General features: G+C 40.2%; 1 protein-coding gene across 2 annotated transcripts in view; it reads right to left on the bottom strand.

Moving 5' to 3' along the window:
- Positions 1–15,623, bottom strand: part of LOC126475159 (gamma-glutamyl hydrolase-like) — a 92,521-nt gene extending 76,898 nt beyond the window's left edge. The window contains exons 1-3 of one of the 2 annotated variants that reach the window (XM_050102782.1): positions 15,263–15,623; positions 11,177–11,297; positions 8,313–8,363 (exon numbers count right to left, since the gene is read on the bottom strand). In XM_050102782.1, coding sequence (XP_049958739.1) covers positions 8,313–8,363; positions 11,177–11,297; positions 15,263–15,275 — 185 coding nt within the window. In that variant the 5' untranslated portion in view covers positions 15,276–15,623. Of the gene's footprint in view, positions 1–8,312; positions 8,364–11,176; positions 11,298–14,882; positions 15,140–15,262 lie in introns of those variants that run through there. The other variant, XM_050102781.1, reaches the window with a different exon arrangement.
- Positions 15,624–26,551: the final 10,928 nt, after the last annotated feature.

The following is a 26,551-nucleotide window of genomic DNA, read 5'->3' as shown; positions in this document are numbered from 1 at the left end:
TTGGAGACAGGTCTGGTGCTCGAGTGGGCCAAGGCAACATGTCAGTACTCTGTAGAGCATGTTGGGTTACACAGCAGTATGTGGGTGAGAGGTATCCTGTTGGAAAACACTGCCGACAGTGCTACTCATGAATGGCTGCACAACAGCTCAAGTCACCAGACTGACATACAAATTTGCAGTCTGGGGGCATGGGATAACTGCAAGCTCCTGCTGTCATATGAAATCAGATCCCAAACCATGACTCCTGGTATAAGTCCAGTGTGTCTAGCAAAGCACACGCGTTTGTTGGACACCCTTCCCTGGTCTCCTTCTAACCAACACATGGGCATCACTGGCACTGAGGCAGAACCAGCTTTCATCAGAAAACACAACACATCTCCACCCTGCCCTCCAGTGAGCTCTCGCTCAACATCACTGAAGTCACAAATGGCGGTGGTTTGGGGTCAGCCGACAGCCGAGCTCTTCTTCACGTAACCAATTTGTAACAGTTCATTGTGTCACTGGGGCACCGACTGCTGCCCAAATTGCTACTGCAGATGCAGTATGACACATCCCAGCCATACGCCGAACATGACTGTCTTCCCTCTCAGTAGTGCCATGTGGCCGTCCGCAGCCCAGTCTTCTTGCGACTGTACACTCTCATGAACACTGCTGCCAGCAATCATGTACAGTGGCTACATTCCTGTCAAGTCTTTTTGCAGTATCACAGAAGGAACATCCAGCTTCTTGTAGCCCTATTACACAACTTTATTCAAACTCAGTGAGGTGTTCATAATGGCATCTTTGTCACCTTAAAGGCACTTTTGACTATCACCAAGTCTAATCTCAAAGACAATTAACACTTACGACCATTAAAGCAAATCTGATTTGCATCCACATAATGGCACTACTAGTACTACTTTGTTATGGAATTGGGGAGAAATTTTGTTAGACATCATCTTTCAAATGTAGAAACATGTGAACCAAGTTTCTTTTATGTCACAAAATACCTTCTTAGTGTTGCAATTTTTCTTCTGTCAGTGTAGCACAAGACTCAGAGCTACAGAAATGTTAAAACTTTGCTGAATGCCAAGCAGTTACAGAATGAAATTCCCAGACTGCAACTATGAAGCACCATCCAGCCAATCCCAATTGAAGCCATCATTAAATGAAGCCCAAATAATTCATTGAAAACAAAATCCAACTGTTAGCATAATGGATCCTTCCATAAAAAAAGAGCGAAATCAGGGCATTGCCTGATGCAATTGGCAGCAGGAAATTTTCAAGGCACAAATGCAGCAAAAAAGTGCTGTGCAAGGGAATTTAAAACTTTGGTTTGCAGGGTGTATGACAGGATGTGCACCAACTGAAATATTGGTGGTTGTTGAAGACATCATCCAGTTGCATGCTCATAAGTTGTTTGAAAACTTTACACACTGCGAGAAACTCAGGTTTCACACACTTTACCTCTATGTTGGTTGCGGAGGCTGGATAAATTCTACAGTAGTAGAGTACGACTGCAATGTGTACTGTTATTTTGTTGAGGTATTATTATCACAATATTGTTCCAATGTTTGACAAAGTTGTACATCATATTAATTATCCTGCCAAGAGATTTCTAATTGGATTTTTTATAAAAAGTTGTAAGAGACGCTGGTGACAGCTTGAGGTCATTACATGATGCAGACGCATGAGTTTTATAGAGTAGGGGGCCACAGAGGGGATAAAAAGGGCAGTGGCCATCTTCTTCATTCACACAGTTCTGGTAGGAATTGAAGATTATTTTGATACAGGTTCATTTAGTAAGCATGAAAGTGTCCCAGAGATTATCAACCAATTCCAGTGGCAGACACTGCAAGAGAGGCATACTGCATCATGGTATGGTTTGTTGTTAAAGTTCCAAGAGCATACGTTCCTAGAAGGGTTAACAAATACACTGCTTCCTTCTACCTACATCTTGCAAAAAGATCATGAAAATAAAATTTGAGAGTTTCAAGCTCACATGAAGGCTTACAAACGACCATTCTTCCCACAAACTATTAGGAACTGTAACAGGAAAGGGGGAAGGTGACAATGGTACACGAAGTATCTTCTGTAACACTGTACTATGTGGCTTGCACAGTATAAGTGTCTGTGTGTATGATTTACATCATGTGTCAATCAGACTTGGATTTATTTGTGTCAGAGCAACTTTAGGTCTGAACAACTTAGCTATGAACACTACCCATGTTTTCTGACATATTTGGTTATAATATATTGGGGAGGGAGGGGGGGGGTGGGGGGGGGGGGGTCAAGCTATTTTCAATTCAAATGATTACATAGCAGAGTTTACCACCAATCTATGAAATTTCATGATATTTAAGAACAATACATTTTGTTTGTTAAACCTTAACCACCTGTAGCTGGGATACATTATTTACACTTGCTGCACCTACAATAAAATTCACATCATTTTAAGTTTGACTGGTACATCAGAGACAATTCTAGTATTTTTTTCTATTTATTATTAAAGTGACAATAACGGCACAAACAATTACCATAAATGAACCTATTTATAAACTGTCACATCTAATATTTCTCATTTGCAGTAAAATTTTACCTGGGCTGCTGTTCTGAGGTAAATTTTAATTACTTAAGTAATAATTTCCCCCATCCAATATCCTCATACACTTAAAGCAACACATCTTCAATTTCAACACGCACATTTTAAATAAATGCACCTCTCTGGGTGCTATTCCTTGGGAAAACTTTTCACAAGGTATGACTTTGTGTTTATGAGAAGCAAACAAACACACAAACTGTAGTAATGTTTTGAGGAACAAGTGAACATTCTCATATAAGTTATGCAAGAAAAGAGGAGTTAAATTAAAATCAGTATCACATTGCTACATATTTACTGAAGTGTTATATTAACAATAATTGTTGCTATACAGATCACATAAAACATCATCATTATTTCATTTTAGCCTTTTTTTTCTTTTTCTTCTTGCTGTCCTTTTAAGAACGTGAAACAAGGTTGGCTTAATTTTGTGATCACCCTTTTCCTGAGAATTTAACACACACGGAACTGGTGGTAATGAAAAAACAGTTTTCAAGGTTGCCATTCACAGCACTTGCTGCAGTTTCACACACCATCTGGTAACTGATAAGAAACAGTGACTGCCTTATAACAAGGAAGCTCAAGCTACCTATAGCTATACTTTTGTTCTGTTCCAAAATAGCTCCCTTATAACATCTATCACAATCACGGTTGTTATAATTAAACTTTAGCTACTTTAGAATGGCCCCATGAAAAACAAGTTATCATAGAAAAACGAAACTTTGTGGAAACATTTGTACGGACATGCAAAAGAGAGAAATAATGAATAAACCATTGAAAGAAGCACAGTTAGCTTTCCACATGAGAGCTTAAGATATGTTTAGTATCTTCAGAAGGCGTGACAATGCCACTACTCAGCATAGTCAACATCGGTTCTTCAGAAGCCAACAGTGACTCAGTAACAACTGGTGAACAGAACCCCATGAACAGAATGAACTCAGCATGCGAATTGACCTACAAAAGGTGGAGTGTCCAAACCCACATAGATAGGCACATGGCAAAATATTCGGCACATGGCTGGTGCAGGAAGCTACTGATTGAGCGCACAACTCTCAGCAGAGGCGAAAGGCTAGGTCCACATCAGTTTAGCTCAGGAGCACTGGTCTGCTCTGCTTACAGCCACTCATGAACAAACAGTTCCTGCCCATAGGACAGACTTCTGCATCCTCCATCTCCACTGTTCCACCCATGGGAGCTCATCTGCCTTCATCGGGATGCTACACATGCCGGCTCATCTGCCTCCATCAGGATGTCCACTGGTGGGGATACTAAAATTTGTTAAATGCATACCATGTTTACGTTCCTGTTTACAAATGTTCCTCGATGTGATGACCACCTGGATCCATGACAGGGGACTGGACTAAGAGACTGCTCTACTGCTGCCCAAACTGTCTCAGGTGGAATGTTTGCTACCTCCCTCACTACACTCATCTTCATCCTCCAACATGTGTAAGTGTTACCTGTCCTTCAGGTAACACCACAGTCTGAAATCACACAGGTTCAAATCTGATGATCTTAGACACATGTAGATTGTCTGCAACTGTAATGCACACCAACACTTGTGTTTCAACCCTACATTGTCATACCAGTACTAGCAACTTCTAGCAACACATACCCTCAGTGCACAGTGTGAGCATCATTCCTACACATTTGGGTACCCATACGATAAACAGCTTTCTATCTATGATGCCTTAAGTAGCAAAAGTTTGATTATAATCACCCAGCATTTCGTTTAAATTTCTATGATTATAACTAAGCCAATAACATTATTACATTTTTGTGTAAATATGGTATCACAAATACTAGATCCTATGCAGAAATAAAACTGCTGAATGCAAATTAATCGTACCTTACGGATTACAGAAGGAAATTTAAACAGAAATTGTCAAAAGTAAAAGATACAGAAATTGATGAAGATGTACAAAGTGTTATCAATGGCTCTCACTCTGGAAAACAACAAAGTACCCAGCACAGAAATACTACTACTACTACTACTACTACTACTACTACGTGATCAGGCCCAGTGGACCGCATGCATCTACAAGTTTCCTCCTCCACTGTATTCTGTCCATTGCTGCTATCCACGATCCATTCACATCTATTGGTTTAAATCTTCATGGAGTCCATCCCTCCAACGCTTCTTGCGTCTCCCTGGCGGTCTCTTTCCTGTAGGTGTGAAATCCAGGAGCTTCCGAGGCCATCTGTGATCCTCCATTCGGGCCACATGGCCGGCCCACTGCATTCGTTTGGCTTTGACAGTTCCTGCTATGTTGGGCTGCTGGTATAGTTCCTCAAGCTCTTGGTTGTATCTGATCCTCCATTACCCTGTATCTGCATCCAGAACCGGACCGAAGATCTTCCGAAGCACTTTTCTCTCAAAAACAAGGAGCTTATGGAAGTCCTGTTTCCGGATACTCCATGTCTCACAACCATATAGAACAACAGGCTGGATCAGGGTTTTGTACAGTCGAATCTTGAACTGTCTTGAGAGATATTTGGACTGAAGCAGTTCTGCTAGGCTGTGGTAAGATCGGTTTCCTGCTTGTACTCTGGCATTGATCTCTGCTTCACATGACGAGTTCTCAGTGAAAAGTGCCCCTAAGTATTTGAATTCTTGCACTCTCTTGTAGGAATGGTCCCCAACCTGCAGTGATTGTAGATGATCAGCAGTCTGACAATGACCACGCATCATAACGACGTACTCTGTCTTGGCTTCGTTTTATGTTTAGCCCAAATTTGCTGGCAGCCTCCTTTAGTGCTTTGGTCATTTGCTCCAACTCCTCTTCCGACCTAGAGAGTAAACAGATGTCGTCTGCATAGGCTAAGTATGCCAGTCTCTTTCCTTCAATTTCAATCCCTTCGTGCTCTTGGAAGGTCTCGCATACGATCTTCTTGAGGGCAAAGTTGAACAGGATAGGGGACAACCCATCTCCTTGCCTGAGTCCTGTCACAATTTCAAACTCATCAGTTACGCGATTTCCCATCTTCACCTTTGCACGTGTTTCGTCCAGATAGATCTTTATCAGATTGATGAGTTTCTCTGTTATGCCAAACTCCCTTAAACAGTTGAGCAGGCTCTTGCGATGTATGCAATCATAGGCCTTCTTAAAATCAACGAACAAAATATGCAAATCTTGACCATATTCACCCAGTTTCTCAGTGAGCTGCCGGAGACTGAAGATGTGATCTACTGTTGACCGTCCTGGCCAGAAACCTCCCTGGTACTCCCCAATCACCGATTCTGCCACTAGTTGAATTCTATGTATGAGGAAATTGGACAGGATCTTATAGCAGACGTTAAGGAGAGTGATTCCTCGATAGTTGTCACATTTCAGTTTGTCGCCCTTCTTATGTATTGGACAAATCAGAGCTGTTTTCCATTCCCCTGGTAGTTCTTCTTTGGCCCATATTGCCTGTATCAGTCGGTGTATTTTTTCTGCAAGTTTCTCTCCTCCTGCCAGGATCACTTCAGCCTGTACTCCATCTTCACCTGGACTCTTATTCTGTTTAAGGTGTCTGATTCTGGTTTTTATCTCATCCAGGGAAGGTGGGGGACAGTCTGCATCGGCTGTAATTGGGTACTGGAAACCAAACTGCAGTTCGGGTTCATCACAATTTAGCAGCTGTCGAAAGTACTCTTTCCATCTCTCAGCTATGTCTCTATCATTCGTCAGGATCTCATCACGGGAATCTTTGACAAATTTCTGCTTGGCCTGGTGACCTTTGCAGAGGTACTTCACCTTCAGAAACATTTCCCTAGTCTTTTGTCCTCTGAAGTCTGTTTCTGCTTCAATGATGATATTGCTTATGTATTTCCTCTTTGTTCTTCTCAGAACTGCTTGTGCAGTCTTTCGGACCTCCTCAAATTGTGCTTTGGCCTGTGCCAGATTTTTCCCCTTCAGCCACTTGTTCCTGGCTTCCTTTCTCCTTTCCAGGGCATCTGCACATTCCTTTTCAAACCAGACCTTCTTGCCCACTGGGTTTCCCATGAGTGTTTCCTTTGCTGTATTCCTAACTGAGCTATGGATGTTTCCCCACATTAGTTCAAGGTCCTGATTCACATCCATTTCACTGAGTGCTTCAAAGCGGTTACTAAGTTGCAACTGGTATCCGGTCTTGGTTGCCTCATCTTTCAGTTTCTCCACATGGTACCTTTCCACTCTTTTTAACTTAGGCCCTGTTCTTCCTTTACACTGTATGTTTAAATGGCCTCTGACCAGGAAATGATCACTCCCACCTTCGGCACCTTGCACTGTCTTAACATCTAACACTCATCTCTTGGCTCTGAGATCAATGGCAACATGGTCTATTTGATTTACAGTTCTCCCATCTGGTGACACCCAGGTTCCTTTATGTATGTTTTTCCGCTGGAAGTTTGTGCTGGAGATGAACAACCCTAATGATGTCGCGAAGCTGATGAACCTAACCCCATTGTCACTGCTTAGGTTGTGTAGACTGTCTTCCTGTTGTGTCTTGGAATATTTGTTCTTTCCCAATCTTGGCATTCATATCACCAAGGAGGATCCTCAGGTGTCCATTTGGTATAGCATCCATCACTGCCTCTAGCTGTGCATAGAACTCGTCTTTCACTTCACATTCGCTCTCCTCCGTGGGAGCATGACAGTTCACAAAAGTCGCCTTAATATGCTTTACGTCCAGTGTTAGAACAGATATTCTTGGGTTGACTGGAACGAATTCTGAAACATTAGTGGCCAACGTCTTACTGCAGAAACCAGTGCCTAACATATGACCTCGTTCACAGGCTCCATACAGAATTGTACAGTTTTCAACATCAATGCTCCCAGCATCGTCCCACCGGATTTCTTGCAGTGCAACTAGGTCTAGTTCGTACGTCTGAATTTCCTTGACCACACTGATTGTAGCTCCTGTCTTGGGGACTCCTTACATTCCACGTTCCTCGAAACCTAATACCGTTGGGGACAAAAAAGCAAGAGTTGGCCAAGGGAGGCCGACAGGGAAGGAGAAAGAAGTAGTCTGACACAAGTAAGTGGAAGCAATGTCAGACTCAGCTCGGGTCACCGCGGTCGCCAACCGCGTACTTCTAGCTGAAGTCCCCTGAATATTAACAGAAGAAATTGTAACAAAATAGAAAAGGATTAATTATAGGATAAAAAATCAAATGTAAATAGCCAAATGTTGTAGGGCCCCTGCATTGGAAGAGAAAATACACAAAGTATTGCAAATATCTTAAGAAATGATTAGACACTACAACGATACTTTTGAGCTATTGGAAAACAGAAATGAAATATTTCTGGGGAAATTTATAGGAGTAATGCACTATCAACTACTATCAAGGAAACAGCAAAATTGTGAAAACAATGAAAAACAAAAACACCATAAATATCATAAGTAAACAATGGCAATAAAGCTATGAAAACTTTTTCAACACAGAAATTATATCTTTGTGATGGTGCTGATGCTATGAGCTACAAATGAGGGATAATTTAAGAGGAGAAACTGGCAGAAAATTGACAGTGGAATAAGTTGCAGTGTATGCATCCAATAGCGCTAACAATGCTGCTTTGTTATTTTCTACTTTTGCAGGTTTTCGTCATTCCCAAAGTCTCTGTATGACACTCTACTGCAGCAGAATGCAGATGCATTACAATTAAAGAGGCTAAAACCACTTTAATTCACAATTACAAATGTCGTACCAAGTATGGGTCAAACACGACAGAACAATTTAGTTTTGTATTTATTTATGCCCACTTACCCATTGATTCTACTAATTACTTCTCTGTAATAGGACTCGGTCTGGTTCACCCTGCACAAAAATTTTAAACAAAAGTACATTACAATCAGCACTGTTTGCACATCTCTTCCATTCCCTACAGAAAATGACACAGATGCAAGATCCTCTTCCTTCTCTACACTAAATAAACTTAAATTTTAACAGATATTTCCAAAATTACTCACATTACAATCAATGTCTAACAAAAACAAGTAAATTACTGCTGTCTCTCTGACTCTCCGAATACCTTGCTTCCACAAGAGAAAGACAAAATCAGCCAAAATTATAACAATTCTGGCAAAAGTTATGTACTGGAATGCTCTTGAATTCTTTACAATGTGACAGGGATGTCATCATTAGGCTTCATTTCGGGTCACTTTGTTAACACAACCAGATTTTCTGCTTTCACATTCACTGGCTTTGCCACTCACAAACAAACTATCATCTTCCAGGCTAACCTCGACTTCATGCTGTGCTACAAATCAGTCTATTACCACAACCAAGACTACATTGGGGGGAGGGGGGAGGGGGATGAAGGGGTCCAGTATATAACTTTAGTCAAAATTTTACCACTTTTACAAAAATAATAATAGGATGGTAGCCTACTGCTCAGTAAAAATTCATCAAATGACGAAATTAACATGTATGTCTAAGACTGAAAATAACAGCAAAGCAATCTAAAAGGTTGCAAAGAGAAGACATGGAAAATGCACAGAAAAATATAACGACTTACAGCTACTGGGCAGGGATAAGTCAATACACAGATCACAGGAACTAGAAAATAACTTGAATGAGTGATTTCAAATTATAACAAAACTTCCTTAAAACAGATATAGCTTCTGTAATAAGGAAATATGCAGGAAATATGTATGTGATACCCACCACAGAGAATGAAGTCAAACAAACAGTAGAAAAGATAAAAAATACGAGGGCATGTGAAAAGGTAGTGTGTCTGATTTTTTTTATGTAAAAACTCTTAAAGCTTTTTCAAATAAATCAAATGTTATTAACATTCTACATCTTTATTCTTCACTTCTGTACTTATCACCTGGCAATGAACAGATTTCTTCCATCGAGAGACCTGTTTAAATATACCGTACCACCACTGTATAATGTTTCACTTTGTTGATGAAGCCAAAGCGTCACCTCTGCTCGCAGCACTTCATTGCTATCAAAGTGAAGTCCTTGAAGATGTTCTTTAAGTTTTGGAAACAGATGAAAATCAGATGGAGCCAAGCTGAGACTGAGTGGACAATGATCAATGACAGTGAAACCAAGGTGTTGATTGTTGCAGATGTCAAAAGTGCTTATGCATGGTTTGTCATGCTGAAGGGGAGGGTTTTCCATGTGTGGATGAACTATTCAAATTTGAAACTTGATTACAGTGTGCTATTTGTCATGCTCTGGCATAGTTACATTGTACATGCACGCTTACATGCTGCAATTCAGAGTCCTCCAGTAGCAGAGGGCTGAAAATATGTGAACATGAAGAATAATGCAGTAAACGAGTTTTCAGCTCACCAACATTCCTGAGTATAAAACTAGGCAAAAGTCCTATTGTTACAAAATAAAGGTACTTCATGCACTAGACAATAATAGTAGTGTCATGGAGATATTTCATACATGGACAAGGTCACTGACAATGATGAACATAAAATTCCAATAAATGAGCTATAATCAGTAATAAGAGAAGCAACACACTACTGGTCCAATCATATGTGTAAAATAAAACACAGAGGGTAGAGACCACAGATTTCTAATGAATCAAACATTTTTGTGGAGTATCTATCAGATCTAAAAACATCAACATAGAATGTCCTCAAGGTAGCATCTTGGGACCATTGTTCTCAAGGTAAATCAAAACCTTTCCAGACCTCCACATGAAGAAAGCAAGTAAAAATCCCCGGACTTTACAAGTTTATAAGTTTCCTCAAGGTAACATTTCAGGACCATGATTGTTCTCAATGCAAGACAAAAACTTTTCACACTTCCTTATTGAGAAAGCAAGCTCACAAATGGTCAATATGCAACATACAGAAAGTAAATACCATGAATGGCTGATTAAATACAGATAATAATACATTAATTGCAAATAATTCCACACATAATAAAACAAATACACGCCTTTTGGGAATTAATAGTGACTGCAGTTGAAGTGGAATGAGCACACAAAAGTACTAACAAAGAGAATGTCATTAGCATGTTTTGTGCTCGGAGTCCCAGCTATGGCATGTAGCAGCAATTGACTTGTAGTTAAATACTATTCCTATGTATACTCAGTCCTTAGCTAGGAAATCATTTGTTAGATGTCTAATGTATCCAATGCGCACAAAATTTTCAAACTTCAGGAGGCATAGGAATAGTAGCTAATTACCCAATTACCCATTAGGGTTACTGGGAAAAATCAGTTTAAAGAGCCAGGGTTTCTAAATACACCTTCTGAGTACAGTATATCTGCCAAAGCATTAACATCAAGATCAATATTAGCAATCATGACACTAACAATGAAATCTTTGAACTGAAAACAAGGACCAGAATTGAGTAACGTTCAGTAAGAAACATGCAAATAAAAACTCATAACATTATTTTATACCACAGAATCAAACAGTGCAATATACTGCTGTGAGTAAGTTAATAGGGTTCATTAAAACCGATGCAATAGCTATAAAAGTGGCTCTTTGGAAACATAAACAATGTACTGGTACAGCAGGTGTACTGCCATGGTCCTGATGTCACCTCATAGAGAGAGAGAGAGAGAGAGAGAGAGAGAGATTTATTGAAAATTTTATGTGTAAGTAGATCTGTGGACAACAAAACAGCTAAGTAACTAATTTACAGCAACTTACCATATAGGTACTACTCTACCTCCAGCCCCCTCCACATACTTCACATACGACGCTGCGATATAGCTAGAATGATTTCCAAATATTCCTGAAACTGTTGGCGATAGTTCTTGAGATAAAATCCCTGTAAAAAAAATGGGAATGTTACTTATTGATACTCTAATTGAGTTGATTATGAAAACGGGTTGCCATGTCATACAATGAAAAATTAGGGAGTATCTGCAAACATTTTAGAAATTTAAGTATTGTCAATGTTGCTAATTGTAATCGCAGCCTTTTCACTAGGCATGGGCAACATCTCAACACTCCCAGTAAGACTAGTTTGTGTAGCACAATTATAAACATCGTAAAAGACAGGCTTAGACACTTAAATGGTTGTGAACCAATCCCAATTATGTTTACAAGTGATAGTTTTTTAGGGAATGGCTGGGCCCTACTCTGACACAAGTAGGTATAGATGATGGTATGAAATTAAATCTAGATTTTAACCCTGCTAGTTGTGGAGATTTAATTAATAAGCCTGCCATTTTTGAAGATATAATTAATAAACCGAAGAGAAATATATGATGTAGGCATACTTACACTAGTAAATAGCTTTGCTAATTTGTTAGATATTTTGTGTTTAAGTGAACATTGGTGTAAGAAAGAAGAATTACCATTTGAACAATTATATATTAGTTAGCAGTTTTTGTAGGGAACAGCATAATAATGGAGGTACTGCAGTGTATATCAAAAAGCATTCTTGGTGTAATGGTTTTAAATTGGACCTCGATTTTCTTTGTCATGAGTTTGATTTTGAGGTTTCAAGTTTCTGTTTGGAATATGCTAAACTGCTAATAATTGTACTTTATAGATCCCCAACTGGAGATCCTTCTGTTTTTTTAGGCAAACTTGATGATTTAATTTAATTTTTTGTGTAGGTCAAAATGGGAAAAATTTAACATCACTATAGGGGAAGATGTCAATTCTGCATTTGATGTAACTGAGGATAATCAAAGTGTGAATGCATTAAAAATCCATTAAAGCAATATAATTTTAATTTTTTAAATTCCAAAATGACAAGAGGATCACCATGTCTTGACAATATTTTTACAAATGTCGATGGGGTATATTGTACCACAGGTGTTGTCACTTTTCAGTTTTCATATTATGATGCTGTGATATGTGACTTAAGTAATATTAAGTTACCTAATAAGAGTACTGTTGCTGGTAAAAGTTACTAAGTCAGTAGTTTCTAGACTTCTGAATGAAGTAAATTTATGCACTTTTAAGAATGCATTACGCACTTTTAACTGGAAATGTTTAATTGACAGTTATCAATGTTGATCAGCTGACCTTATGTTTAACAATTTTTTTCAGTTTTTTGTTCACTTTTTGAGGAGTTTATTCCAAAAGAAGTGTGCAAGGTCAATCCCCTTTCACATAAAAAAGGCAAATCTAACAACCAATGCGAGTGGTACACCCCTCAATTACTGTATATGAAAAATAAAGTACTGTTTTATTTAGATTTGTATAGATAGTATAAGACAGAAAATGCTAGATTGGTGTACAGTGAAGCTAAGAAAGAATACAAACCAAGTGTCAATAATGCAAAGAAATCGTACAATTTATGTATAATTAACAGATCTATAAATAAATGTCAAACAGCATGGAAAGTAATCAATTCACTTTCCAACAATGGCAAAAAAGAGGTTGTCAACTTATCCCCAGATAGTTTTGACAATTTTTTTACTCAATCAGTGGAAAAAATTTGTAGAAACATAGTAAAACCCAATTAATCCCCTACAGAATTGATGAAGCTTTTTGGGGAAAAAATTCCATTTTAAAATTTTAATTTTAGGGAAGTAAATCCCGAAGAGGTTCTTGTTGTTTTGTTGTGGTCTTCAGTCCTGAGACTGGTTTGATGCAGCTCTCCATGCTACTCTATCCCATGCAAGCTTCATCATCTCCCAGTACCTACCACAACCTACATCCTTCTGAATCTGCTTAGTGTGAAGAGGTTCTTAGAGTTGTTAAAGCTGTTAAACTATCTGAGAGTGTTGATATTTTTGATTTGTCCAGCAATTTTATAAAAAGAATAATTGAATGTATTATTGACCCATTGACCTACCTCACAAATTGTCTAGAGTAGTTCCTATTTTTAAGAAAGGTGATAAAACATGTCCCTCTAGTTATAGACCTGTATCCATTACTCCATTTTTTTCTAAAATTATTGAATCTATTATGTATTCCTATTATGTATTCCCAGCTTTGTTCCTGTCTTCAACAATATAACCTAGTATATAATGAGCAGTTTGGTTTTAGAAAAGGCAGGTCAACTGTGGGTGCCATGGACATACTCATTGTGCTGGAGGTATTTGAAGCAAGGGGATATGCTCAGGCTACCTTTTGTGACCTTAGCAAGGCTTCTTATTGTGTTGATCAGGGGGTACTGATAGAGAAACTGTTTTATTATGGAATAAGAGGTGTTAGCAGTAAAATGTTTAAATCATTTCTTAATGACCGGCAACAAACTGTATGTATAGGTAACGATAGGTCTAGTGTAGTCACACTTAGATACAGTGTGTTACAAGGCTCAATTTTAGGCCCTTTGCTATTTGTATTACTGATCAGCGATTTACCATCTGTTATCAACTCTCAACTCATATTGTATGAAGATGACACGACTTTTTTTTAACAGTAGTTCTGATTTCAATGAACTGAATATACAGTATCTTAAATATACAGTATCTTAGGCCTCTATTTGGTTTAGGGCTAATGGCTTTTGTTTAAATGAAGGTAAAATGCAACAAATGTTTTCAGTCTTTGTAATTTACCATGTACAGACAACCCAGATAGTATCAAATTTTTAGGTTTAAACATAGACAGTAAACTCTCATGGGAACCACACATTCAATAATTAAGTGCTTGACTTTCTAGAGTAATTTCTTTGCTGAGGAAATTAAAGAGCTGTGTCCCAAATTATTATGTTAGATCAGCATATTTTGCATTTTTTCAGAGTATCATTCCTTATGGAAATCTTTTCTGGGAGAACAGCAGCTATGTCCATGATATTCCTCTGCTACAAAAAGAGTGGTCAGGATTATTACAGGTTCAAACAAGGGGGAACATGCAAAGTCACTATTTGTAATATAAGGTTGTCTTACAGTTGTTAATCTGTATATATATCATGTTCTAATTTACATAAAAATAAATTATCTAGCCAGCTCATAAAGGAAGACACCCATTGTTCTAATACCAGAAATAGCAATAAAATAGATGTGCCACTATATTGATTGTCAAAATCATTAGATAGTTACAATGTTTTAGGCTTAAAAAGTATAATTAGTTACCTTTAGAAATAACTAATTTACCTTTAAATTTATTTAAACGCAAATTGTATAACAGATTTGCTGGTTTACCTTTTTAGTCTGTTACTGAATTTTTTGAATGCAATTCTATGGGAAATTGCAGTATGAAGCGTGAATGAGGAGATACCTGTCGATATATTATATTAAGACAGCCTATCCAGTGTATAAACTTATATATACAGTCTTTTACTTATTAACTTTATCAATTGCTTGTAAAAGTTCAATGACGCTAAAATTTATATTATTTTTTCTATTATTATCATTATTATTATTATTATTAATATTAAAAATGGCGTTTCCTTGGGCAGACACATACCCGCATCCGTGGGTATTGTTAACGGCAAGTTATAATTGTTTACCTATTACCGGTCTGTCATTCCGTCTGAGTGGTATTCCTTTTACAACTGTAAAAAGGATCGGCAGACATACGGCAATATGCATAATTAACAGTTTCAGTACGACTTTGTCTTCCGTACTTGCACAGATAATACTTATCGCACAATTATCTTTCGAGTGAGGCTTCTGATAGGAACAGGCAAACAATAACACTTTTAAATTTCTAACGCGGTTTCACAATGTGTATCTCAAATTCTCGATGAGCAATCAAGCTAGCTAAGCTGCAGTTTTTCAGAGATGCATTATACAATTACGGTAGATACATAAATTAAGACAGAAATCGAACAAAATTCTTAACTGTTTCATCTAGAGTAATTAAGATCGCTGCACATAATAAGCCTACTTGACAAACACATATGAAGAAAATTCTATGACCAACACCCAAAAGTGCTACTGCTTCTGCATTATTAGACTTTGGACTTATCTTTCGCATTAACAGATTTATATTTGGGAGCTGAGGTAGTGAGGTCTGACCAGAGCTCATCTCGGCGACTGGAAAAAAAATGGGGAGGGACATTCACTGAGCATTAAAACAAAACAAAAATGCCTGTTCTTGGAGTCCTTGGTTGTGCCACGGTTGTACCATATCGAAACAAACTGACAACAAAACACAATAATCCCTATGCAATTGGTTTCGCACACGCCATTTCATTATTATCATTAGATACAAGGTTGGCAGCAGCGTACACACTACACAATAACTAGCAGTCCTTTCGAAGCCTTCAACTTATACTGACAGAGCTCGATGGAGTCTGCACTACAGGCAGCGCAGCGATTAAGGGAATGATTATTCTTATTTTACGGGATCAAATTGGCCATCGGTTTCTTGTTGACATTAGAATGTATGTGTACGTTATATGACTATAAATTCGTTAAAAAGCAAAAAAAAATCCGCATTAAAATAAACCGCATGTCGTTAATTACAATTACAAATGAAATTTTATCTTCGTAAGTGTAATAGGGACGCCCATAATTACAAAAGTATAATATAGTGCGTCCGTAAACTGAAGTTCAAATTTCAACAAAAGTGCGCATGCGATAGGTAGGTTGGAAGTGGGGAGGGGGCAAACACAGGAAGCCATAGAAAAGTAAAAAAGTGTTTTAGTTCCGACCCCGTTAAAAACCTGCGTAATACCGACATTTAAATTATATTCTTGAGATAAACACACCTGATTGCACAATATTTTTTCATTTTCCTGAGAGCCAGGGGGGATTGGGGAAGACGACCCCCCACCCCTTCTTTGCCACGACTGTGTGGGCCCTTGAGTTTCAAAACGCTGTATCAAGACAACCAGTGCTCATAAGGACGTCAAATGTGAACAGCGTATTATTAACGCAGAGGAAATGTCATGGAAAAAAAACCAAACACAAAAAATATTTACGGCGCTGTAAGCGTCTTGACGTAAATGGCTTCGGCTATAGCTGCCAGATGAATCGCAATGCGGACACTATGGTTTGTGTTGCACATTACACCATTCGCACTGTTCAATGTGTATTACTGCACAATTTCGGCAGTCAACAGTCTTGGCACTGTTAGGTAAGCCCATCCACCACGGCGAGTCGTAGCTTATATCGAATGGGACAGATCGGGTTTAATTGTCCTTGGGTCAAAAACTACATAAAAAGCAACGCGACATCAATTTCTAATTGTAGTGAAACTGACGCAAGACAAGTTCGCTACGCTGTCCACCTTTTCCTGTCACAAGTTGAAATCGAGATTCAACATGTTCCACAATAAATCGGCAGTTTCGGGAGTGCCGCTCAGAATGTGTTGCATAATGCGTGCCTTCAGTCCAGCTACGGTCGTATTTGGAGCTTTAAACACGTCATCTTTCAGATAACCCCACAGCCAGAAGTCACACGGAATAAGATCGGATGATCTGGACGGCCAGACTATAGGGAAACGACGCTGATAATTCTAACATTTCCGAAATGCCTCTGCAGTAGCCGTTTCACTGGCTGTGCAGTGTGAGGAGGAGTACCGTCTTGAATAAAAATGATCCTACCCATACATCCACGCTGTTCAAAATTTGAAATAATGTCGTTGCGCCGAAGTCTGTCACTGTATTTACCAGTGACGCTGCAAATAACAGGACCCCCAGGATTCATCTCAAAAATCAAATGGCTCTGAGCACTATGGGACTTAACTGCTGAGGTCATAAGTCCCCTAGAATTTAGAACTAATTAAACCTAATTAACCTATGGACATCATCACACACACATCCATGCCCGATGCACGATTCGAACCTGCAACCGTAGAGGTCGCGCGGTTCCAGACTGTAGCGCCTAGAACCGCTCGTCCACTTCGGCCGGCGGATTCATCTCCTCCAAAAAATATGGCCCTACGATTAACAACGCCGCCGGCCGCGGTGGTCTAGCGGTTCTGGCGCTGCAGTCCGGAGCCGCGGGACTGCATCATCATCGTCAGTGGAAGGCAACGGGAAACCACCACTGGACTCAGTTCCCTAAACGCTCAGGCGGTGGACCTATCTGACGAGGCTTCCCCCATGACAATACCTGCTGTAAGGCGGAACACAAGGTTAAGTAGTGGGAGTCCCCGCTTTCTTTACCCGGCTACGTCACAAAGAGTAAGTACAGGTTGTTTCAGAAAGTTATACTGGCACCCATAAATGAGTAACAACGCAGTGCTAGGAAACAGGCGCGACTGCTACAGTCGCAGGTTCGAATCCTGCCTCGGGCATGGATGTGGTGATGTCCTTAGGTTAGTTATGTTTAAGTAGTTCTAAGTTCTAGGGGACTGATGACCACAGATGTTAAGTCCCATAGTGCTTAGAGCCATTTGAACCACTTTTTAGGAAACGGGAAGGCATGTTTATGTTCCACTACACGTAATAACAGTAAAAGGAACCTACGTAAATGACCATGGGCCACGTGCGCTGCTGGAAGAAAGTCTTCTTGGCGTTCCCATAGGGCAGTTGTTGTTCCTCCGAGAAAGATCAGGTCCCCTCACCATATGTGCTTCAGGTCACAGACAAACTTACACGCAATGCTACGACGTGTTGTACTGGCTGGCGGTTGGCGCGTGCATTCTGTATCGGCTCTAAGTAATCCTACTTCCAGCAATTCTTGTAACTAATTAGCAAATTAATCACTAAAATTCGATTACTTCATGTAAAGCCAAATTATTAATTGGAATTATTCACTACGTCAGATATAATTAAACTCACGTAGGACCTCAGGGATCATGTTATTAAAGATGCCAGACCCAGAATGCCTGTAACTATTTTTGTAATTACACCTACTAGAAATTTCCTGTACGCTATAAACAAAAATGACCGTTTTGAGATTCTGACAAAACGAAGTTTCCGTGTAAAATGTGAAGCTTGGTATGTTATTCCGCAGCCTTTAAAGTTCTCCAGTTTATGTTAGGGCGAAAAGTTACTCAGTAATTAGTAAGAAATCTATAATTTTGTCTCAAGTATCGTTAGCAGCATTTCATCACTTTATTTTCGTCTCAAAACCCAAAAACCGTTACTTGAAACTATGTTCATTATTAACAGACAATTGTTTGCTTCAAAATTGTCCTGACATAATATTTTGTAACGAAACTTTCTAATTGTAATTCGATTAATCTAGTTTGGAAACAATGAGACGAAAAGCGCATGCTAAAAAATGGAAATGTATTTATTCAAAATAAATCTGTACACGAACACCATACAAGGGCAAACAGTGACATACACAGACATCATTGTTATACCACACTGTGCAAGAAAGGTGTATATCACTCAGGTTCACATTTGTTTAATAAGCTGCCAAGTAATCTAAAGGCCATAAACAAAATCCATAGCTTTAAAAAATCTGTAACATCATATCTCTTGGAAAACTGTTTTTACTCAGTTACACAGTATCTTGAAAAATAAGTTGGTTGTCACAGTATAAAAATGTAATGTAACAACATAGCAATATAAAAATGTAACAATTTATAAATGTAATTTATACACCAATGTAACAGTATATTAATGTAATATTTTGTCCAACATCTAAGGTATGGTATATGTATCACAAAGATTCAGGACGTAAATAAATAAATAAATAAATAAAGCATATAAGCAGTGCAGCATGTTAAACCAAAAGGAAAAAAGAGAAAAATTGAGATTGTGTTGTTGTTCTGTGATGGAAAGTCTGTGTAGTTATGGTTTTTGAGAAAGTATACGATTGTCAAACTGAAGATTTTCTGGAGTTGACCATCTAAAATATCAGATCCTCACACGTGGAGTTCTCTGGACTATCTGGCAGTGATTAATCACCCTAATGTACAGTTTCTGTAACGTGGTGGAGATTTCCATTGTAATAGCTAAATAATCAGCGCTCTAAAGTTTACGTAAAAATGACTGCGAGTTAGTCAGTTTCTACAAGTGTTGTGAAGTTTAAATTAATCAGAAGGTGGCTATGTTAGAAGGTGCAGAGCAGTGCACACTGTGGGCAAAACTGCCCACCTGCAGGGAATGGGAACTTGAACAAAACGTTGTCGGTTTCCCAGCCGCGTCAATTCGAATACAGTCCTTTAGCTTTCGATGGCCATCTCCGCCATCGTCGTCAGGAGTTCACTGAATGCCGGGGCTGCTACAGTTTCTCGCTTATATAGGCATGGTGACATCAGCAGCAGCCTATCAGATCGATCCAATGTGGCGTGCGCGCGTAAGTCAACCCGGACAGCTATCGGAGCTATTGCCCATGGCACCACTGGTGAAGTCAGGTGGCGCCAGGGACAGGCGCCACGTTTGAAACTGCCGGTCCCGCATCGTGGATCGGTCTTTGCTTTCTTTCGATGTCCAACGCTCGTCCCCATGCCCTGCTGAGTGTGTATCCCTGGTCTGTTGAAATTGTAATTGTTTAAACGAATCTCGGCCGCTTCCTTTATAACGGAGTCCCAATATGTAGACGCATGAGCCAACACTTTTGTATTCTTTGACTGTATTTTATGTCCGTTTTCTATGTGACACTCCGCTATGACCGAATAGTGAAGCTCTCTTTGTTTTATATGGCACTTGTGCTCAGTACAACACTCCGCAACCGTACGAATTGTTTGTCCAATACACATGCTGCCACATTTACAGGTTACACCATACACTAGAAGAGCAATGTCGTCTTTAACAGGGCGCAACATATCTCGCATCTTGGGGGTGGCCCGGAACACTGGTCTTAGCCCATGTTTCTACAGCAGACGTCCTAACTTACTGCTAGTTGCTCCACAGTATGGCAAGAATACAGCCGTTTGGCCTCTTCTACTGATTCACCAGGTGTGTTTCGCCAGTGGCCCTTGAAAGCGTTTGCGATGTCTCTCTTGCTGTATCCATTTTCCCCAAAAACACGTCTTAAATTCTGCAATTCAGACTGTAGGTGATCGTCGTCAGAGATAATCTTGGCTCTATGACAGCTTTCTTGTGTACAGGGTGGTGGAAACTATTGGCGTTCAAGTACCGATCAGTGTGCGTTGGTTTCCGGTACATTGAATGACCAAGCTGGCCTCCTGCCTTCCAATTAACCAAAACACCCAAGAATGGTATCTTGACATGCCTCTCCATCACGACAGTAAATTTAATGTTGGGATGGACACCATTCATATGATCGACGAACTGCTGTAGTGTATCTTCACCATGAGGCCCTATCAGGAAGGTGTCATCAAGGTATCGTAGAAAGCAAGATGGCCGCAATGTCGCAGTTTGCAGAGCCTGCTCCTCAAAGTGCTGCATGAAGAAATTTGCGACTGCTGGAGACAGTGGTGATCCCATGGCTGTGCCGTCCGTCATCTCATAATATTCATCGCAGTACAAAAAGTATGTTGTCATTAGGACATGACGGAACAACTTAATGATTCCAGATGGAAAATGTTGGGCCAAAAGAGCCAACATATCTTGTGTTGGCACCCTCGTAAAGAGTGACACAATGTCCAGTCTAACCATTAGGTCGTTTGATCCTATCTTCATTCTCTTGAGCGTCTCAACAAATTTCTACGAGTTGACAACATGGTGTTCGCAATGTCCCAACTTTGGTGCTAATAATCCTGTCAGATGTTTAGCAACTCTGTAGGTGGGCGAACTGATTGCACTAACAATGGGCCTCAGGGGAACACTTTCCTTGTGTATCTTTGGTAATCCATAAAGCCTGTGAGGTCTGGCGGCACGAGGCAGACTACCACCTGAAGATCCTACATTTATTAGAGGGCGCCACGTACCACAAGCTTAGTCGTGATCCCACACAGGCCATTATCAGAAAGACAGGGAAGTTATTGAAGGATTCTGGTTTACCAGATGAAATGGTGAAGAAATTAACGCCTTGTCCCCAATAGTCGCCAATCTTTTTATGGAAGATTTTGAGGACATGGCGCTGAAGACGGCATCCTTAAAACCAACCTGTTTCTGGAGGTATGTTGACGATACGTTTATGGTGTGGCCTCATGAGAGAGAAGCTCTTCCGCCTGCTAGATCATTTTAATTCCCTGCATCCTAGCATCGAGTTTACCATGGAGGTGGAAAGTGATGGAAAGCTTCTATTTCTAGATGTTCTGGTGTACAGAAAGGATGATGGGACACTGGGACACAGTGTTTATCGAAAGCCTACGCACATGGACCGTTACCTGCCTCCTTCTAGCTGTCATCCATCGTTCCAGCGTACGAGGGTCCTGCGGATGCTGGCGAGAAGATGGAGAAAGCTTGACACAAGAATTGGACCATCTTAAGGTTGTGCTCAAGCAGAATGGCTATACAGGTAAACAGATCCGTCGTGCTTTCCAGTTTGGACCCTCGCCTGAACCACCAGAAGATACCTGAAAATCAGTGCCTTTCTGCCTTTTGCTGGGAGCATTTCCTCGAAGATAGGAAGAATTCTGAAAAGATATCATATAAAAAGTATTTTTCGTCCACCAGCCAAGATTAGAGTGCTTCTTGGCTCTGTTAAGGATGACTTGGGTTTGAGGAAGCCCGGTGTGTACAAGATCCCTTGCCACTGTGGGAAGGCTTATATTGGTCAGACAATCCGGACCATTCAGGACCGATGTGTTGAGCACCAGCGGCACACACGGTTGCTTCAACCTGAGAAATTTGCAGTGGTGGAGCACTGTCTCACCGAGGGACACAGAATGCTATATTACGAGACACAAATGGTTGCCCCAGCATCTCGCTATTGGGAGTGTGTTTTAAAAGAATCCATAGAGATTCGTTTATCTCATAATCTTATTAATAGAGACAAGGGTTATCTTTTAAGTAAGACTTGGGACCCGATGTTATCAGACATTAAAAAACAATGGCCTGTGTTTCGATCGTCGGAATAAAATTTTTAAATTTTTTAATTTTTGATAGCAATATCTCGATTTCGCCTGTTTCCACCACTGGCGGGGCGATATGTTTATTTGCACTAGACAGCAGTTACGGCACCTTCTCGCGCACGCATTGTGGACCTTCTGGGGCCTATATAGAGGCCACCGCTTGCGCTGGGAAGTCAGTTCCGGCGAGTCGTGCACCAGCACTCTCACCTGAAGATGGCGGCCAGTTGGACCGCGGAAATATTGTGTCATGAAGACGTTAGGATCCGGCTGCGTACCCGAGAAGAATATTATCAACGGCATGAATACCTGCTGAGGAGAAAGTCACGACGGTAGGAAAGTGGTAGTTCAGCAGCTTCGGCACACAGATTCTCAGCCGGGCTAGTGTAAAAGACACCAGTTGCCAAACAGATGCCATAATGGTGGATAGTGTTCAGATGGCGTAAGAGGGATGGACATGCAGACACATATCCAAAACACCCATAGTCTAGTTTTGAACAGACTAGGGCCGCTACAAATGGAGGAGGGTGGTTTGTTCTGCACCCCAGGAAATATACCTTGAGGACACATAGGACATTGAGGGACAGCGTCCAGTGGGCTGCCAGGTACGACACATGGGAGGACCAAGAGTGTTTCCTATGAGCATGAGCCCCAGGAATTTCATAGTTTCAACAAATGGAAGAGCAACAGGCCAAAGATGTAAAGATGTAAAGATGGTGGGAGAAAACAATTACGCCATTAAAAATGCACGCAAAAGGTTTTGTCAGTGGAAAAACGAAAGCTATTGTCAATGTTCCATGAGTAAAGACGATCGAGACATCGCTGAAGACGTCACTCAGACTGGTCTGTGGAGAACTGCAAGAGATGGAAAAATCATCAAGAAAAGGGAGCCGAAGATGCCTTGGCAGAAGACGAGCCATTATGGGTTAATGATGATAGCAAAGAGGATGACACTCAGGACGAAACCCTGAGGCACAGCATTTTCCTGGTAAAGATGTCCGACAATGCAGCACCCATATGCGCCTTGAAAACTTTGTCTTTTAAAAATTCCTCAAGGAAACGGGGCAGGCAGCCATGGAAGCCCCACGTGTAGACAGTATGGAGGGTACCAGTTCTCCAGCAGGTGTCGTAGGCCTTCTCCAAATTGTAAAACATGGTCCAATCTTAGATTTCCGCAGAAAACCATTCATGACATGGATGGACATAGTGAAGTGATGGTCAACTGCAGAACGGCGCACTCGAAATCCATACTGTGCAGTGGTTAGTAAATTGCGAGACTCCAAGAGGCACCATACCAGCCGGGCATGAATCATATGTTCCATCACCTTGCAAACACAGCTCGTGACACAGATGGGGCGGTAGCTAGAAGGGAGGTGTTTGTCCTTACCAGGCTTCACATCAGTGTCAGGGAAATGTGCCCTCTGTCCAGATGCGGTTGTACGTATTAAGCAGAAAGTGCTTGCCCACAAGAGAAAGCTGCTGCAACATCTGAATGTGGACAGCATCTGGCCCTGGGGCGGATGATTAGGATGAACAGAGTGCATGATATAGCTGTCTCATAGTAAAGGCAGCATTTTAGCACTCATGATTCTGAGAATAGAAGGGTAACACGTAGTGTTTTGGGATATTTCTAAACATCCCAACAATTGGAAAGCCATCAACAAGAGATGTACTTATTCATGTCATAAAATAGGAGGGGAGAGAGGACAAACAACCAAGTACTAAATAGTATTTGACGTGACTATAATAATAGGATGAGAAATAGAAAGATACGGTACAGGTACATAAAATGGATTAATAGAAGAGGGCAGTAGAAACAGTAATGTTTTGAATCGGTAATCTAGCTGGAGCTTGAGTTTTAAGAAAAGGGAGGGCAAAAGAAATAACAGAGTGCAATTAGACATGTAGTGTTGTCAATAGATGAGTTGAAATATGAACAAGGTAATAAACAAAGGACTTAACACCTGAAATAGAGTAGAGACATGGAAGTCAAAAGGGAACCTCAAAGTAAAGTGGGAGAAAGTAGAAGGAAAAGTTATGGAAGATATAAATATATGTGAAGGGTGGAGCTTACACTCTAATTAGGAATGATGAATAAAAGGCAGATAGGTGGACCTAAGAAAGGCTGACCTATACTGTGCAGGCTGACCTATACTGTGGGCGCCAAGAAACGGATTGACCTGTATCATAGTAGATTTGGAATTAATATGGGGCACTACCACACTGAATAAAATACAAATATTTTACAGTACTGAGAGACAGAAGTTGTCTTTGGTGGAAGTGAGGACAAGTTTTGTTAAAAGGATAATCCATAGATTATTCTTAAAATTGGGTATAAATAACAAGAAGTTTTTTCCCAATAGTTTATAGTAAAGAGGTGAAAGGATCTGAGTGCAGTGGTGGAGACAATTTACACCTCAACATAATTGCGCACAAAGGCTTTGGAATACAAGTCCGTACTCTTGGTTGGTGGGATATTAAGGAAGTTAAGTTCTCTAAAAAGAGAAGAACTAGATGTCAATATAATGGAAACTCGGAAAGTTTATAATCAGTATAATAACGAAAGATGAGCTACCTATGTAAAGAAGGTTAATTTTGCGTTACCTATTTAAAAAGGAATAATATTATGTTGTCTATGTATATCAGAATAAATGCCTCTAAAGTATCCAGTATATAGTAAATTGTCTTAAATCGAAAACGAAAATGAGTAATTGGTTATGAGGTCAAGAGGATCACAAATAAAAGGAACTTAAGAATAACATTAATGACAAGTAATATGTTTGTATTACTATGCACGTTCCTCAGATACTTCAGTTGATCGAGAAAAGATACCCATACTATTCAAGAAAGTAACAAGATATGAGAAATAATATTACAAGTATAAAGAAAATGAATGAATCCTGCCAAACAGGCACAAAGTAGTTGAGTAATTAAGTGAACATAGTCACAAGTGATTATTAACAATTATAAAAACTTATGTTGGAAAAATTATGTAAAGGCAGTTTAAAGATGTACGAGTAGGATAATAATAATAGAATTTTTAATAAAGATGTAACTAGAGACTTAAGCATGGGAGCTCTTGTCTGAGTGGCGAGATATGTATTGTTTCGGGATTTTTGTAAACATCCCAACACACCATTGGAAAGCTGTCGACAAGAGATGCTTGTGAGTAAACTGAGTAAGGATAAATGTAGTGGGAAAGCCTAACTGTGTGTTTTCCTTTCTTGTATGAAGTGAATGTGGAGCGGTGGTGGAGCCGGCGACAAGGGGACCAGTAAAAATGGTATTACAACCACTGGTCACTGGGAGTCATTTGTGCTAAGGTGCAGCAAGTGCCTGAATCCAAGAGCGATGGAGTAAACGACACACGAAAAAGGGCGTAATGAACAAATGAGGAGTGGTAGTTGTTTTTCAATTTCTTCTCTCAGGTCCTGCAGCATACACATACGGACGTTTGAATGTAGTCAAGAGAGTGGTATTACAGTAGCAATTGTTAGTTGGGTTGTGAAAAGTAATAATATTGGGCAAAATACACCCCTGTTTGCGAGAAGTGTGGCTATTTATTTAGTAGCACAAAAGAGAGAACTTGCAGAAGCATTCAAGGTGTCTTCACTGCAGCTGAATCGACAGGGAGGCGACAGAGATGGATCCGGACCACCAAAAAAAAGTGCTCTCGAAAGAGAGGATAAAGGTAATACTAGTTTCATCTGGCGGTGTATTGAGGTAGGCAGATTATTGCCCTATTATATTGCCCAGGGATGCAACATCCCACTAGTGCTGGAATAAGACCCACCACAAATCTTACAAAATAAACAACAGCAGGAAAAGAAGGAAAAATACACCCCAAATACCCCAGCCTCCTCCACTCGTTTCCGATGGAGAATGGGAGGGTGGTGGTGGGAAAAGGTCGAAATTTCTGCAGAATAGCAGCCCAAGGTGTTGGAGATAGCAATATGGTCCACAATGATATCGTCTGCTACTGTCAGGCTGGAAATAGTGGAAGAGACTTTGGTCCCAGAGAGCTGTCGGAGGTTGGCCCACACGACAGAGGAAGGGGGTGGAACTGTTAAAACAACTAGTGAATGGAATCCATCCAGCTTTTTTGCTATCCCAAAGAATGCAACAACACTGTGCATGCACCTGTTTATAATGAATGCAGTTTTCCATCTTAGGATGACAGTTAAAAACGCGGAGAGCACGCCTCCAAGTACAAATTGCGTCATAGCATGCCTCAACCCACCAAGGGACTGGGACATGACATGGTAAAGAGTAAGTGCGAGGAATGGAACGTTCTGCAGCAGTAAGAATAATGTATGTAAGATACTCCACCTGTTCATCACAACACGGGAA

This window comes from Schistocerca serialis, chromosome 4 (genome assembly GCF_023864345.2).
Source record: "Schistocerca serialis cubense isolate TAMUIC-IGC-003099 chromosome 4, iqSchSeri2.2, whole genome shotgun sequence".
NCBI classification, from domain to species: domain Eukaryota; kingdom Metazoa; phylum Arthropoda; class Insecta; order Orthoptera; family Acrididae; genus Schistocerca; species Schistocerca serialis.
The sequence above is the reverse complement of the archived record's forward strand: the minus strand, read 5'-3'. Positions and strand labels throughout refer to the sequence as shown.